The sequence below is a fragment of the Vipera ursinii genome (genome assembly GCF_947247035.1).
Source record: "Vipera ursinii genome assembly, chromosome: 2".
Taxonomy (NCBI): Eukaryota; Metazoa; Chordata; class Lepidosauria; order Squamata; family Viperidae; genus Vipera; species Vipera ursinii.
In genome coordinates this window covers 40974202-40991282 of record NC_139513.1, presented here as the reverse complement: position 1 = coordinate 40991282, position 17081 = coordinate 40974202, and the positions used below count along the sequence as shown (strand labels likewise).

The following is a 17081-nucleotide window of genomic DNA, read 5'->3' as shown; positions in this document are numbered from 1 at the left end:
AAAAGCAAAATAGGTTATTTTCAATGACAAGAGAGAACATTCTTGCATAAAATGGGAAGGGATCCCCAGAATACCAGAGACTGCTCCAAGAGTCTCTCAGCACAGAACTTCCCTAACCCACCAAACAAAGAAAGCTTCATGTAACTGCAAAACCCTTCCCTGTGCAAACTCTACTGAATTCTTCAGCCGTCACTTTTTTTTCCTCTCCCCCCTTTTTTTCTTCATATATCCGGCTGATAATGCTCATGAATAAACAGCATTCTCAGCTTCAGGGAATCAGGCCTCCCTCCATCCGAATCTCTCCCTCTCTCTCTCTCTAAAAAAAAAAAAAGAGGAGCTAAATCGAGCCAAAAAAGGCGAGAGCAGGAGGGGTTTTGGGAAAGGCCGTGCGTGAGGGGAAGGAGGGAAGCGAGGTGGGAGAAGGAAGCTCTGCGCTTTAACTAGGATCAATGCGGTAGAGGATTCCTCTCCAGCGTTTGCAAGGAAGTCTGAGGCAATTAGTCCAGTCAGTAGACAGCCTGCAGTCAGCCAGTCTGGGCTGCTCCTCGTGCCTCGCAAGGAATGAGAGAGGGGAGCGGTGAGAATAAATGTCCGGCGAGCTCTGCAGTTGGGGCTTCTTCTCTCGAAGGAACGTTTTTGTTTTTTTCTCCTCCTCGGGACACCCTGTGATTTGGAACGCCCGGGCTTTTATTATTATTATTATTATTATTATTTTATTTTATTTTAAACTAGCTGATTAAAACCGCAGCTTAATCATTTCTCACCTCGGCGGTTTAAGGAGTTGGGGTGTGGGTGCGCGCGGGCGCGGGTGAACGGACGGACGGACGGACGGAGGGAGGCGTTTTGCCTTGTGGTCAAGGCGGGGAGCGATGGGGTTTGAGCTGGATCGCTTCAACGGGGAGGTGGATCCCGATTTCCAATGCAATCTGTGCAACAAAGTTTTGGAGGACCCTCTCACCACCCCTTGCGGTCATGTGTTCTGCGCCGGCTGCGTCCTGCCGTGGGTCGTGCAACAAGGCAGTTGCCCGGTGAAGTGCCAGCGGATGTCCACCAAGGAGCTGAACCACGTCCTACCCTTGAAGAGCCTCATCCTCAAGCTGGACATCAAGTGCGCCAACCGCGAGCGGGGCTGCGAGAAGGTGGTCAAGCTGCAGCACTTGGCCGAGCACGCCGAGATGTGCGACTACTCGCCGGCGAAGTGCCGCCATAAGGGCTGCGCCGAGGTGCTCAACTTGCGCGACGTGGACGCGCATATGCGCGAGAGCTGCGAGGCCCGGCCGGTGGGGATCTGCGAGCAGGGCTGCGGCTTGGTGCTCACCCACCGCGAGCGCAAGGCCGGCTCCCACTGCTGCCTGCAGGCGCTCAAGGCGCACAACGGCGCCCTCCAAGCCAAACTGGCCGGCCTGGAGAAGGAGCTGAAGAAAGAAGCGCTGCGGGCCGGCAAGCGGGAGAAGTCGCTCCTCTCGCAGCTCTCGGCCGTCCAGCTCGAGCTCCAGATGACAGCGCTGCGCTACCAGAAGAAGTTCACCGAATACAGCGCCCGCCTCGACTCGCTCGGCCGTAGCTTGGCCGCCTTTGCGCCCAGCAAGGTGAGTCCGACAGGCGGGCGGCGCTAGCCCCCCCCTCGGGCTGTCACTCTCGCCCTCCACCCCGTTCTCTGTCCCCCCCTTTCCCCCCACCCCAAAGTCACTCGTCCTGTCACGGGACGCCCAGAGGGAGGGAGATGACAGATGTGTCTGTAAAGAAGGGAGAGAGTTAGGCAGAAAGCGGAGGGGGCTAAACAGATTTCAGAGAAAAGACTGCTACCAATGTCTTTGCAGCGTCCGCCCTTGCATCTGATCAAGTGGCCTGTGGCCCTAAGGAAGCAGAGGACGCCATAAATGTGCACCTCTCAGCGTTTACTTCTGAGCATTCACGGATTGGATTGCTCTGCAGATATGTGAGCTCTGAGCGACCTGAAGGCATCTCTGATGTGTGTATGTGTGTGTAGCTTCCTCAAAATCTCTTGCAATTCAGAACTGTGGGATGCCCCAGTCATTGGAAGCATGGTTACACAACCCAGTATTTGTTTTTTATTATTATTTCCTTCCTTTCCATCTTTCTTTCTGTCTTTCTTTCTTTCTTTCTTTCTTTCTTTCTTTCTTTCTTTCTTTCTTTCTTTCTTTCTTTTTCTCTTTCTTTCTCTCTCTCTCTCTCTCTCTCTCTCTCTCTCTCTCTCTCCCTCCCTCCCTCCCTCCCTCCCTCCCTCCCTTTGCCAGACATTACATACCAAATGTTCAGGCCCCTTTTATGCACCTCTCATGTTCATCCCTGCAGGATAAACTCTTTTGAATGTGGTCACCTCCAAATGTGCCAGGCCTTTAAAATTCAAGTGGGGTCAAGAATAGTTTGGCACAAATGTTTTGGTGAGAGGAAACATCCCTCTTGGGGGGCAAAACAAAACAAGACCTGGGGTGGCCATACGAGCGCCAGACTTTTGGCATCCTGTATCTGTAACTTGGGGATCAGCAAACAAATCAAGGCAGAACGAAGCGTGAGGAGACAGGATATTTGTTGTTTATTTTCTTCTCTCTTCCTTATTAGTGAGAGTTGGAGGGAGAGAGCTCTCTCCTCTTTTCTTTGAAATCTGTTTAGCCCCCTCCAGTCTCTGTCGAACTCTCCTTTACAGACATATCTGTCAGCTGCAGTTTCAGCCAGCTGGTGGGCTCAGCGCGAGGGGCAAATATTTACAGCTAAGCTGCTCTCCAATAACTTAAGGAGAAATAGGACTTGCAAAACAGAGATTTGGTGGGTGGTGGTGGTGGATGTTTAATCAGAGTTTAAGAGCCTCTACCAAGTTTCCTTGCTCTTTCTGGTACTGTCTGTGGGGGGGGGGGAATGCAAGTGCAACTCATATCGTATCCATGAAGAGTTGCCTTTGTGGTCTTCTTTCCTTTACACAATTAGTTTATATTGTATACACTTCTTATCGAACTTGGGTCTTTCCCCCCCCTTGAAACAATAGTTTCCTCAATCACAACTAATTTTGAGGGGTTTTCCTAGTTGATTCCCATCACCATCAAAGTTGAGTGTCAACTTTCTTTGGTCGTGGTGCCTGGGAATTATGGAAGTCAAATTTTACTCATCTGGAGACCCTGGATTGGGGAAGGCTGGTAGAGAGTTTGAAATATTTTAATGTTTTGATCATAGAAGGAAAATACTTCATGCCATCTTTTGAAATGAAGCCATGGGTGTTCAAGAGGCTTGCTTTTTTAAATTCATTTTATGATCATTTGGGCAAGTTACTATGGCAAGCCATATATTTAAATTTAAAAAGTTGCTAGAGGTTTCTAGAAAATCTTTAAGGCCATCAGCATTTATTGTTGTAAACCATCAGGAGTTCATGCAGTTTACAGTGTATATAAATAGAATGAATTAGTAAATAAATAAATAAAAGTGAAAGCATAAATCGTGACTCTCTTAAGGAAAATAAAAGATAATCCAGATCAACATTCCTTTCTCACTTCTCTCCAAAAGGAAATGTTGATACCGCAGTTGGGATGATATCACTCAGGGTGATAGCAGGAATTGGTAATTATGTAGAAAGATCACCATGTAGCTTTGGTAACAGCTGCTTCTCATTATGTTACAGAGTGTGGCTGTCCATTAACATATCTAAGTTCATCTATTACCAAAGGCACATGTGAAATCTGTTTTAGAAACTTGAGAAAGCAGAATGATAAAATGGAGTTTGTCCCTTGTTGCTTGCAAGACTCTCTTGATTCAGTGCTACCCTAATGAATGATCTATCTTTTCACTTCAAAATGCCTAGAGAAAGAAAATGTAACTTTAATGGGCATCTTGTAACTGAGCATTGGTTCTTAATTACTTAACTCCAAAGTTGCCTACAACTAACATTCTCTGACTTGATGGAAAATACTCATATCAGTAAATGTTTGTAAACAAACTAAAAACAAACAAACAGCCCAAGGACGATGCAGTGGAATGCAATACAGTAATGGAAGGGTCAGTGTAGTTTCCTTGACAGCAGGGCAGATGTGCCATTGCCTTCTAAGATTGACTTCTCATTCTAGCCTACTGAGTACAAAATATGACATTCCTGGGGGGAAAAATAGTCTTTGCCTAGCATGGATATACTATATATATTTGGCCTCCATATTTTACGAAGGATGGAGACAAACTGGAGCATGTTCTGAGGAGGACAGCCAGGAAGCTAAGAGGTCTCTAAGAAAACAGAAGGAAATGTTGGAAATGTTGGGTGCATTTAGCATGGAAAAGAGGAAACTGTGGGGAGACATGATAGCTTTCTTCAGGTATCTGACTACCTGTACTATAGAAAATGGGGTAGGATATGGGTTAGGTCAATATTGAAAGAGTACAAGAAGTAATTGTCCCGTATTGCACATTTACTCTGTGGGATAACTAAGACTATGCCAAAGTAACTTGATGGTAATCCAGCAAACCTCAATCATCATTGTGGTCTCCTTGTAAAACTAAATTCATAGGGTAATTCAGTGAGCTATAGCATCCAGGATCCACATTCATTTTCAACGTACAACTTTATGTTCTAATATTTTTTTAGTTTCCTATTTTGTGGAATTTCATACCTTCATTTGTATATTGCTGATACTTTGAAGTTGATAGGAAGCTTTTCTGTCTCCTGATGTTTCTATAATCCAAGCTAGCCTCCTGCTTAGGGTATACCACCAAGTTCTTCTCTTTTTACTCCCTATCCTGGATTCCTAAAACCAAACTTTCTTACCAGGTATCTATACACTGATCATATGTAAGTATTTTTCAAAAAAATATTCCTTTTTGAAATTTATGGTCCTGCTCTGTCCTTCAATATGAGCTTCAATTGCTGATTTGCTTTGGGGTCAACCTACTTTATTTATTTGATCCATTTCTATGGCGGCCCATCTCAATTAATGACTCTGGGTAGCTTGCAGTTGTTTTCTTCCATGTTAACTCTTGCCATGAAACCAGTGTCTGAATACCTGGATCTAGAGTTTGGATACCTGTTAAGGTTGTAAAATGCAGATAGCTTCTATAGTTTCTTAGAAGATTTTTTTATATTCTTATTAGAATATTGGAATAATAGAATTAGATCTTTGAGGTCCCATTCTGAAATGCACAATTTTGAGCAAATGTTACATGCATTTCTCAATCTGTTCTCATAAGTGCGCAGATACAGAATGATCTCATCATTGGGACATGTAATGTCTAAATTGTCTTTTGGTCTTGTAACAGGGCTGGGGCATTATTAAATTACCCAACTGGACACTTGCTATTTTCTTGTTTAAAGTCTTTGATAGCTATGCAGCAATGTTCTCATCAGATTTATGGACACAGCTGGATAATATGACTGTTTGTTTTCAGCCTGCCCACAAAAAGGCTGTTATGTAGTTTTCAGAAAAAAGCAGCATGTAATCTGCAGAAAGCCCAAAGGTGTCAAGTCACCACAAAAGTGTGGCACAGTCCTCAATCTTTCACAGCCTTTTGGGCAACTTTCCAAGGCTAACAATTTCAGCCAGAAAAAGTGCAATTAGAAAATATACATCTTTAAACACTGAAGAAATACAGAGTCAAACCACAGCATGGCTATAGACCTGTTCTCTTTTCTCGCCCTGTGTGGAGAGTGGAAGGATGGCAAGTTTCCAATATTTTGATCCCTGGATTATTTAATCAGACCACGATGTCAACATACTTATGTGCAGCAAAGGGCAAAGTTATAAACAAATGGCAGGCAGGCAGTGATGCTAAGATATTCTGTAGCAGTTAATGTAAGACAGTTTTACTCACAAGCCCACCATGTCAAAATAAGCTTATATAAAATACTAATTGTCCCAAGGGCAGCTGATAGTATTTTGCTTGTTGTGCTTATTAATATTAAAACAGTCAAAGTAGAGTTGAACTATAAAATATAGTTTCTTTTTAAATATATATTTTTTGTTTATGAGAGAGGATCAGTGTTGCATTTTTTGACTTAAGATACATATGAATAATGCATACTGTATATGTTATTGACGTTGTCTTGGAAGAGTGAGGAAAATTGTCAGGGATGACTCACACCCTGGACAGTATCTCTTTACTCTCCTACCATCAGGTAGGAGATATAGGAGTATAGCCAGCTGTACCAACAGGCTGAAGAACAGCTTTTATCCGTGGGCTGTTAGGCTTTTGAATGGGATATAATCTCTGTGAATTTATGCAGAATTGACTTGGGAGGCCGGTGTGTGGTGTAGTTGGTTCACATGGTGTGGTAGGATGGAAGGTTTGTTGTCACTGTGTGTTGGGGGGAGGGAGCACGGGGGGGGAGGCTCAGCTAATCTCAATGTACACATGTTGTACTTTGACAATAAAGGTTTATTTATTTATTTATTTATTTATTTATTTATTTATTTATTTATTTATTTTATTAGGAAATAAAGCATAAATTGAAAATACAAGTAGTCCTCAATTTACAACAATTCATTTAGTCACCATTCAGAGTTACAATGGTATTGTACAAAGTGAATTATGACTGTTTTTCACATGACTGTTGCAGCATCCTATGGTCAGATGATTAAAATTGAAGACTCTTGGCAACTGGCATGTATTTATGACAGCTGCAGCATCCCAGGGTCATGTTATCACCTTTTGTGACCCTCTGACAAGCAAAGTCAATGGGGAAGAAAGGTGAAAAAATGGGGCAAAACTCACTTAACAACTGTCTTGTTAAGCCAAAGAAATTTTGGTCTCAATTGTGGTTGAAGGTTGAGGACTACCGTAATTGCAAATTATGCATATATAGGTATTTAAATAACATCTGGAAATAAAAATAATGTCTCTGTGAAATATTTATCACAAAACGTAGCTAAAATAGGTGGTATCATACACAGTGAAATCTCTTCCCCATCTAATTCTTGGCATAAACAGTGCTATTGTCGGCTTAAGTATGGAGGTTATAAGGTTATATTTTGATAATTTTTTTATTTTTCTCTCATCAAGTCAAGGGTTATATAATGTCCCTCTTGGATATTTAATGAATATTTGAGGTTTGTTTGTGGTGATGGAATAGAAGTATTGGTTAAAGTTGTGACTATGTGCATTTTTTATGGAGTGTTATTGACTGAGAACCCAAATGATAGTTAATATATTTGTTATGTTCCATGTTAAATTGATGCAATAAGGATTATGGAGCATGAGATTAGCTATCAATACAGATTAGCTAGATTTGGCAAGGAAAAAAAGAGTGAATAATTGCAAGCTATATATAAATGGTGAAAGATCAGAACAAATAGATAAATTTGTATCCTGTAGTAGAATGTTAAAATGCACAAATGGTCGTAGAAAGATATTGGATACCATGTGGTCTGTTGCAATTAATGAATTTTGCAAGAGGCAAAAATAGTTGTGTAGAGGAGCATGCTTCTGCTGATGGAGGAGGGAATTGGGTTTGTCAGAGAAGTTTAGTTGAATGCAGTTGAGCCAAAGATGAATAAATGTTGAATGAATGTGGACTGAATGCTCAATTAAGTGACCAGTATAAAATCAATACATTGATACAATCTAGTCTTGTACAGTAGAGTAAATGAATGAAAAATGAATTCCCAAACAAGTGCTTATTTGTACATGAATTTGTATATTGCCCACTTCATGACCATTTAGAAAATATATAACATAATATAAATAAATTATATAAAAATAAAGAATAGGAAGCCCCCCCAGATTTCTAGAAAGGTCTTTATTTAATGTAACCGAGTCTGGAAAGCTTGTCAGAACAATTCTCCCACTAAACTTATACGTAGCACAATAAAGATGGAGTTGCTTTGAGTCTCTTTCTCATGCTTTCTCCCTCCCCTAGGCTGAGATATCTCTTTTGCAAGTCTTGTTTCCTCTCCATCTTTCTAGGGACTATTAGACATTCCATCACATTAGCAACATCCTGACAGATGGTGCCTAGCTAAGGTACCATGATCACTGCCCAAACATACACTAAAAATGCAGATATTTAAGTGCCTTTTTGAACACTGTTTAGAGTACCTTCTCCTGCAGGAGATAATGTATTCCAGAATGTGAGCAGCACCAGAGAAGAAGCATCAAGGCTCCAATCAACTTGGAGAAGGTGCTCTCATCATACTTGGCCTCATATAACTCATAAGACAGGTCAAAACAAGTGAGGAGAGACTGTCCAGAAAGTACTCAACAGCTGACTGAGCCTTATAGGGTGATAAGCAGAAGTTTGAGTTGGACCCCAGAAATAATATATGAAAGAAGAATGAATGGGCTTAAAGGAAGAGAGAAACTGAGAACCAGGGGTCTTCAAACTTGGCCCTTTTATGACTTGTGGACTTTAACTCCCAGAATTCCTCAGCCAAGCTGGCTGAGGAATTCTGGGAGTTGAAGTCTACAAGTCATAAAAGGGCCAAGTTTGAAGACCCTTGCTGGGAACGTTATTGTTGGAAGAAGTTGATCTGCTCCTGGAAAAAAAAGAGATTACAAATTAAAAGAACAAAAGTCAATGTCTGAAAACATGTACTGATTTAGTGGAAGCAATTATAGTTTGTTTATGAGTAGAGAAGATATGAGAGATGTGGTGAATAATGTTGGTGTTAGCTGGACTAGATAGATCACTTTATTTTTTATGTAGTTTTATTTTTTTAACTTTAAACTTTCTGTAGTTTTTAAAACTTTTTTAACTTTATGTTTCTCTTATTACTTTTCATTGTTCTTTCCTTTGCATAATGTTGTTTACTCATTGTGATGAGTATGCTCTTTGCTTTTGATAAGGTGATCTTATACATTTAATAAATGTCAAATAATAATAACCTCTAAGGGCAACTTAAGAAATTAAAAGAGGCTTGCTCCTCGGGAGTAAAGCAATGGCAAATCTAGACAACACACTAAAAAGCAGAGACATCACCCTGTCAACAAAAGTGCGTATAGTCAAGGCTATGGTCTTCCCAGTTGCAATGTATGGCAGTGAAAGCTGGACCATAAAAAAGGCTGAGCGCCAAAGAATTGAGGTCTTTGAACTATGGTGCTGGAGAAGACTCCTGCGAGTCCCTTGGACTGCAAGGCGATCAAACCGGTCAGTCCTAGAGTAGATCAACCCTGACTGCTCTTTAGAAGGCCAGATCCTGAAGCTAAAACTCAAATATTTGGCCACCTAATGGGAAGGAAGGACTCACTGGAGAAGAGCCTAATGCTGGGAAAGATTGAGGGTAATAGAAGAAGGGGACGACAGAGAATGAGGTGGCTGGATGGAGTCACTGAAGCAGTAGGCGTGAGCTTAAATGGACTCCAGAAGATGGTAGAGGACAGGAAGGCCTGGAGGAACGTTGTCCATAGGGTCGCGATGAGTCAGACACGACTTCGCAGCTAACAACAAAAAGGACAACTTCTATTACCTAGAGATCTAGGCTTTTTAGAGTATATCAGGTATACAAATGATTTAAGGTGAAACTTCAAGAAATATAAGTTTTGGAAAAAGGGGTTTGAGAGTTATAAGTGGTGGAATGGGTTACTTCAGCCCGTACAAGGCCAAAATTTCCCGGTTAAAATCTCACAACTGTAAAAATGGAAGCAAGCAATTAAACAAAACAAAAATCCACCACTACTTGTCTCACTTTGGGGGCTGCAAAAGAATCTCTTAACAGTTTTGATGTGACCCTTAGATCATACTTTTTACCAGCAGTTTATTTGATAATGGTGATGTCATTGAAACAACTGTTCATATTTTGATGTTTGCTTTTTCTTTTTCTTTTCTCAACAACCATTATTATTGACCTGAAATACAGAGTTTTTTCTTAAGGTTTGACTCAGCTGTGGGAGGACAGCATGCCAGAAACATTCCATTTGTTTTAAGGTCAGATGATCTGAGTTGGGGACTGGGGGGGGGGGGGTTAGCTATGCAGCAAAATCTTTCTTTCTTTTAACGATCAGTGTGATTGACAGAGAAGATATTTAGTCAGACTAGGACAGGGGAGACCTTTCCCCATTCTTTAAAAATGTTCATTTCTGGAGGGGCAAGAAAGTTGTCACAGCTTTGGAAGCACATCTGGTAGATTTATCAATATGGGTTTTCGTCCTCCCCTGTCCAATTATTCTGCTAAAATGCAAACAGTGATGAAACTAGGATGCATAGCAAAGTTGGTGTGGACAATGTTTACAAAACTTGTTAAAATATTTTCTCCCAAACTAGTTACTATATAACATTGCCATTTTGCTCTTTTTTTACAGTATAGTAGCACTGGAATTAGAAGTAGCAGTGGAAAGCTTTTTTCCCTCTGCTTTAAACATAGCTTCAATTCTAAATACAATCTAAAATTGGTTTCTTGGTTAATATAGTTCTTTTTTTCTTCTATCAAGCAATGGAAAACAGAGGATAGGATTTTGTGACAATGACATACTTGTGTGTATGGTTTTTTTCCCCCTGAACTTACTAGATCATAAAAACAGTCTCCTCTTTTTTCCACTTTTCTCCTTCTGGAAGAGTTAAGTATGCAATAAATTATGGTGAGCAGACCTTCTCTGGAGACTGGATTTTGATGATACACAGTATCAGAGATTTAGAGATTGAGATGTAAACATGTTAAGCTTATATTAAAAAGAATCTTGGTGAAATCAGTGGTATTTACATATAATTAAACTTGAGGCATAATGATATGTTGTTCTTTGAAGTCTGACTTAGTAATATTTTCCAAAGTCTACTTTGCTGTACAATTTTACAAGTTAGTAGGAATTTCTAAGGGTCTGTAATATTTACTAGTTGATTTTAGCTTTCTTCCCTTTTCATTCAAAGTAGTGACAGGAAAATATGTGACCCTACAGCTTACAGAATATTTCTGAGTATTAATATAAGTTGACTGACAGTTTCATTATTAACATGCAAAAAGAAAAAAAAAAGTATCATAAGACCTTGGAGCTCTATTAGTCCAATCCCCTTCTCAAGACAGGTGTCTTTATAACATCCCAGAAAAATGGTTTTCCATCTTTTCTTGGAAACCTCCAACAGTCAGGAAGGCAAGCTGTTCCACTGATTAATTATTCTCACTTCAGGAAATTTCTCCTTATTTCCAGGTTAAATTTCCCTTTGACAATCTTCCACACATTGCTTCTTGTCCTTCCCTCAGGTGCTATGGAGAATAAATTGATGCTCACTGATCATCCAACTGCAAATCCATCTGGTGGTGGAGCCATCTATTCCACATAGTTCTACTGTATCTTACCAGGCTGGTTGGTCTACTTTGTCAAATGCCTTACTGAGTCCAAGTATATTATATCCATAGCATTTCCCTCATCTACTATTTTAGTCACTTTATCAAAGAAGCCAATAAGTTTTGTTTGGCATGATCTGTTTTTAATATACCCATGCTAAATTCCAGTAATCACCTTGTTCCTTGCTGCTTGATTATTTTCCAGGATTTTCCCAGGTATTGATGTCAAGCTGATTGGTCTGTAGTTTCCTGGATCCACTTTTATGAATGTTGGAACCACATCAGCATTTTTCCTGTCCCCTGGCAATTCTCTAGGAGCTCTGAAAGATTTCATTCAGTGATTCCAAGATCAGATCTGCCAGTGCATTCAATACCATGGGAAGTTAAACATCTAGTCCAGACATGTCAAATTTGCGATGTCACGTGACGTCACAAGATGTATCAGGACTGTTTTGCCATTGCTGGCAATGGGGTGGGCGTGGCTTCTGGATGACGCATCTGGCCCACGGGCCGGCAGTTTGACACCTCTGATCTAGTCCCAGAAATTTGAATTGATCCAAAGCAGATAGGTGTTCTCTTGGTAATTCCTTGCCTATTTTGACCTGCATTCTTGTTCTGTCTCCCACAGTGGTGCTTTTGATAGGTTGGACTATTTTTTTCTTTTGCTTAAAGACAGATGTAAGGAAGGAATTAAGCAGTTCTGCTTTCTCCCTGCTACCATTATCTTTTTGCCATCTTCTTCCATTAGTGGACCAACTGTTTATTTGATTTTCTTTTTTCCCTTATTTATTGAAAGAAAAACTTTTTGTTGTTATTTTTGGCATTTGTTGCAACTCTTAATTCATTCTGAGCCTTAGCATTCTTGATTCCATCTTTGCAGATTCAGGCTATTTGCTGGTATTCTGCTCTAGTTTTATGTCCCTCTTTCTATTTTTTAATATTTGTATTTTGTCCCCTAGTTTGTCAGAGAGTTCTTTGTGCAGCCATGCTAGTCTCATATGGAGTCTCTTGTTTTTCCTTTTCAGTGGTATTGTTTTTGTTTGGACATTTATTATCTCATTTTTCAGGGTATCCCAAGGACCCTGTATCATTTTTTCCCTTTAAGATTTCCAACCATGGAATCCTTTTAATTCTCTCTCTTACTTTGTTGAAGTCGAGTCTCTTAAAGTATAAAACATCTGTGTCACATTATCACAGAACAATTGCAATTTATGGCATTAATTGCTTATGAATTGCTTGGAAAATATTTGATTAAATTCTATGCAGAATCATAACTTTTTTACTATTTCACTATGTGGCTATTTTCCATTACTGTACATGTGCATTGTAGACACTGGGTTTAATAAATGTGAGTTTGAAAATTAACTAATGGGTTTGAAATGGGTTTAACCATTTCAGTTACTAATATGAGTCAGACTAAAATTAGAATATCTAGATTGAAATGTTTCATGGGAACCATATTCACAAAGAAGGCATGTGAGAATGTGATTGTCAGAAGCTAATAGTAAAGATCCATGAATTATCATGCACACATTTTGCATACCCATATATTTTTATAGTGCTTATCATTTTAATGACTGAAGTTCTGGAACTAGTATGTATATCTTCAGTCTGCTTTCATTAGATCAGGGAGTTGAAGTCCATGAGTCATAAAAGGGCCAAGTTTGAAGACCCCTGCATTAGACTAACTGCCTAAAGGACTTGAATCAAGCCTCAAATTCCAGACAGTTCTGTTATTTCTCTTGTGGCTAAATCATAAACAGGAAGATTGATTTTGTAATACTGTAACTAGGATATACTGTATATGACTTTCCAAATATTCAAGCAAATGAAACTGAAAAGTAACCATATCAAAATGGGTGTAAGCATTCTTCCCAACTTCAATAAACTTTTTGACAAGACTGTTACTCCCTTATTTCTAAAATTACTATCATTTTAATCTCTGAGCTCTTCTGTGGCACACCTTAATTTTTCAAGAGGAATTGTGGTATAAAGATGAAAACCTTGATTTAAAAATGGCTTTGGGAACAGAAAAAGAATTGTTTCTTGTTACTCTGTAAAATACATTAATTACAAACCACATACACATTAGCTAATATTTTTACAGGATGTTAAAGGTGGAACAAAAAATTATCTTAACATCTACATTTTACTGATTTGTTAATTCTCTGGACCATTTGGAAAGCAAATGTTGACACCTTTGAAATCATAGCAATCACTAGCAACCAGGTATATTAAGTTGAAATCTTTGTTTCCTATTTGGAAAGCTGTTAGGAATATTTAATTATTAATCAGTAGATTGTAATTTGTAATTGTAGATTGTAATTTGATCCTTAATCAAAGAAGTTGATGTTTTGGTACAATTCCAATCTGAAATTAGTGGGAAGATGCATGGCTATAGAAATATTTAATATTTTAAATCAGTTGATTTTTTATGGTAGTTTTAAATATTTTGAGATTGTTTCTTTAGTGTGACTTGCTTTTAAAATATACCTAGCAATATACACAGCTGAAACATGTATGAACTAACCAGTAGGCTTTATCAACTTGGAGGCACCTTTATATCCACTAAGGAATGCCTTGCTTCAATGGAACCAACAATTCAATTTTAAAAGTTATTGAAAAATGAAAGGAATTAATGGTGATTAAATTGTATCTAATTTTATTTTATGGAAGCTTCAAAATTACAAGTTTATATCACCTTCACATATAATAGCTTGATTTCATTTTTATTATTCCACAGTGAACACTGCCTGATATACTAGTGGGGAGACACAGTTGTTGCATTCTCCAATATTACTCATGGGAGATTAAAAGAAACTTTAAATCCTCCTATTTTCCCAAGAAATACAATACTGGCCCTTCATAGGATTTTGTGGTGATACTACAACTGACTAGAGTGCATCTTGAACTCTGATCTCCCAGGTTTAGGTCTCAAGTAGAAATTGTTTCCATTCCTGATATTTGATATTTTATCAGTGGAATTGCAAGCACTTAGAGCTGAATCCACATACTTGCTGTGTCTCCCCATTTCAGCAGTGTTAAAGGATGTAAGGCTGGTATATGACCTTCCTATACTTAGGAACAGGATCAACAGTGGGCCAGGCATGATCAATGTGAAGAATTTCATGGCTAATTTGTTATTGTACTATGCACTTTTTTCATAATTAAACAAATGGTATATATTTTAGATATGACAGTTTTCTCTAACTGTTGTTTCCTATCAGACAAAAATGTATTTATTACCATAGTACTTTAGAAAAGTCTGCATACAAACAATTACAAAATATTTTGTAAATCGAGGGGGGGGAATTGTCACTGGAGTTGATAAGAGTCAGGCGGCATTTCAGTCATATTAAATAAGTATACTTTATCCAGACATTGCTTCCTGATCAGAAAAACAGCACAATACACAATTTTCAAAAATGAGAATTGTGTGGTCAAGTTTACTTCTGTCAAAATGATTGATGTTGTGACTACTGTATATTGATAGGACATAAGAGAGTGGAATCATTATTGCCATGTTTTAGTAAGAACCGGAATTATATGGAAAAGGGAATTCTTCCATCAGAATAAGTACTCTAATTTTGATCCCTTGTCCTTTACTGTGATATCAAGTTTATAACATAGTTGGGAACAGCCACTTTCCTTTGATAACTCCCTACCGATTTATTAATAATTAGATTGTAATAAATCTCAGTAAAATGCTTGAGGAAAAGGAGAGAGTTAAAAACATAGCATCATGAATATTTATGGAAAATATGGACTATGTACATTACATTCCTAGAACTATGTTCATGTTTATCTTTGGAAGGTAATCTGTATTTGCAGCTGCATTAGCTACCACCATCAAAGGTTTCTAGTTAATTAATATTCCAGTATTCATTGTTGCATTTTCTTTATGCTAAACACTTGTACTAATGTATATGAAGATGCCTACTTCTGTAAATGACACATGCAGTCAGTAGGTCCCTATATAAGCACTAAAATTTTCTCTTAGAATAAAAAAAAAATCCAAGATAATAAAAGCTAGTGACTGCTTCATTTTTTAAACTTGTAGAAACCTAATCTTCAACCAAGTACTAGTAGTTTTTCCAAGTCATTTTTATGAAGAAAAATTTATCTTACACCTGTCAATATTACATTGATTTTTCATGCTTTTTTCTAGGGTGAAGAAACCAAAACATTGACTCTTATTCTTCATCGTGATTCAGGATCTCTTGGATTTAATATAATTGGTGGCCGTCCGTGTATGGTATGTTGATATTAAAATTATATTTCTTAGGAAAAGTTTATGCAAAATAGGTTTTTAGAAAAAGTAATAAAATATATAAAACTGTAATTCTAAACATAGGAAAAAAGGTCAATTAAAGATCAAGCCTGAATCAACATAAAGTATATTTAGTTCTCACTTAGTGACCACATTGGGATTCCTTTGTCATTTTCAAAGCAGTTGCTAGGTGAAACTTTGAATATGTTTATGATCTTACTTCAGATTTTCTTTGCTTTCCAGATCTGCAAAAGTCATAAACTTACTTTTTCATCAATTCTGTAATTACAAATATCACTGTCAGAGGCAGTTGCTAGAAGAAGGCGATCTTAGAATTTACTCCGAAGAAACTTAGGATGTGTAATGCAACATGTATATTTTTTCCCTGAAAAATATTATCCACATGCATATACAGGTAGACCTCAACTTAGAACCATTCGTTCAATGACTGTTCAAAGTTACAACATAAGTGAAAAAAGTAATTTACCATTTTTCATGCTTACGAACATCATAGCATCCCCATGGTCATGTGATCAAAATTTGGATGCTTGGCATCTGGCTCACGTTTGTGGTGGTTGCAGTTTCCAGGGGTCATATAATCAGCTTTTGTGACCTTCTGACAAGCAAAATCAATGAGGAAGCCAGATTCACTTAACAACTGTGTTACTCACTTTATTGCAATGGTTCACTTAAGAACTGTGTCAAGAAAGTTTGTAAAATGGGGGGCAAAACCCACTTAACAACTGTATTGCTTAGCAACATACATTTTGGGCTGAATTGTGGTTGTAAGTTGAGGAATACCTGTATTTCATTGGGGGAAAAATGCTGTTTTCTTAATTTTGTAGTATGTTTTTTCTATGTAGTATGTTTGGTGATAGCTTAGAAATGCTTGATCATATAGGAATTAAACAGATTGGGCTGATGCAGATTCAACCTGTCATATCAAGCTATCTTATTATTTTCGTTACCTCAGAAAATATGCTTTGTTTAAGCAGGTACTGTACTTTTTATTGATATGTTCCTAATAGGGTTTTTATTATGTTTTAATTTATTTCTGTCTAAAAGTCACTTTTGATATCCAGTTTGAATACCATTCTTTATTGAAAAGATAAGGTATAAATTCCATTAAGTTCCTACTAGTATGTTTAAAATGGAGAGAGCCAAATGCATGCATGCCTTTTGCCATGGATATTCACTGAATAACTCAGTTCAACTTACTTGTTGAGAGAAAAATTAGAAAAAGGAGTGCTGTATATCTAATAAATAAATGAATTCTTTGAAACAATGTCTCCTAACCTGATTTTATCCATATGCTGAACTTCCCATGCCCATTGAGGATTCTGGGAGTTTACATCTGGAAAACTGCAGGTTGGCAAAGATTGCTGTATGACTTGAACAGTTTCTTCAAAAAGACTTTCAAATAGAAGCAAACATAACAGATAAAGCTCTGTAAAGCTTAAAAGACATTTCACCTGGATTGATTGAAAACCTCTCCAGTGTTCTACATCAAGATTTTGGATATATATATTTTTTTATTTTTATTTTTATTCCATTTATATCCCGCCCTTCTCCGAAGACTCAGGGCGGCTTACAAGCTTAGCAGTAGCCTT

At 38.2% G+C, this 17081-nt stretch overlaps 1 protein-coding gene across 1 annotated transcript in view; it reads left to right on the top strand.

The window, feature by feature from the left end:
• The first annotated feature begins 383 nt into the window (after window positions 1-383).
• Window positions 384-17081, top strand: part of PDZRN3 (PDZ domain containing ring finger 3) — a 214596-nt gene continuing 197898 nt past the window's right edge. The window contains exons 1-2 of the mRNA XM_083354278.1: window positions 384-1589; window positions 15370-15456. Coding sequence (XP_083210404.1) covers window positions 870-1589; window positions 15370-15456 — 807 coding nt within the window. The 5' untranslated portion in view covers window positions 384-869. The remainder of the gene's footprint in view (window positions 1590-15369; window positions 15457-17081) is intronic.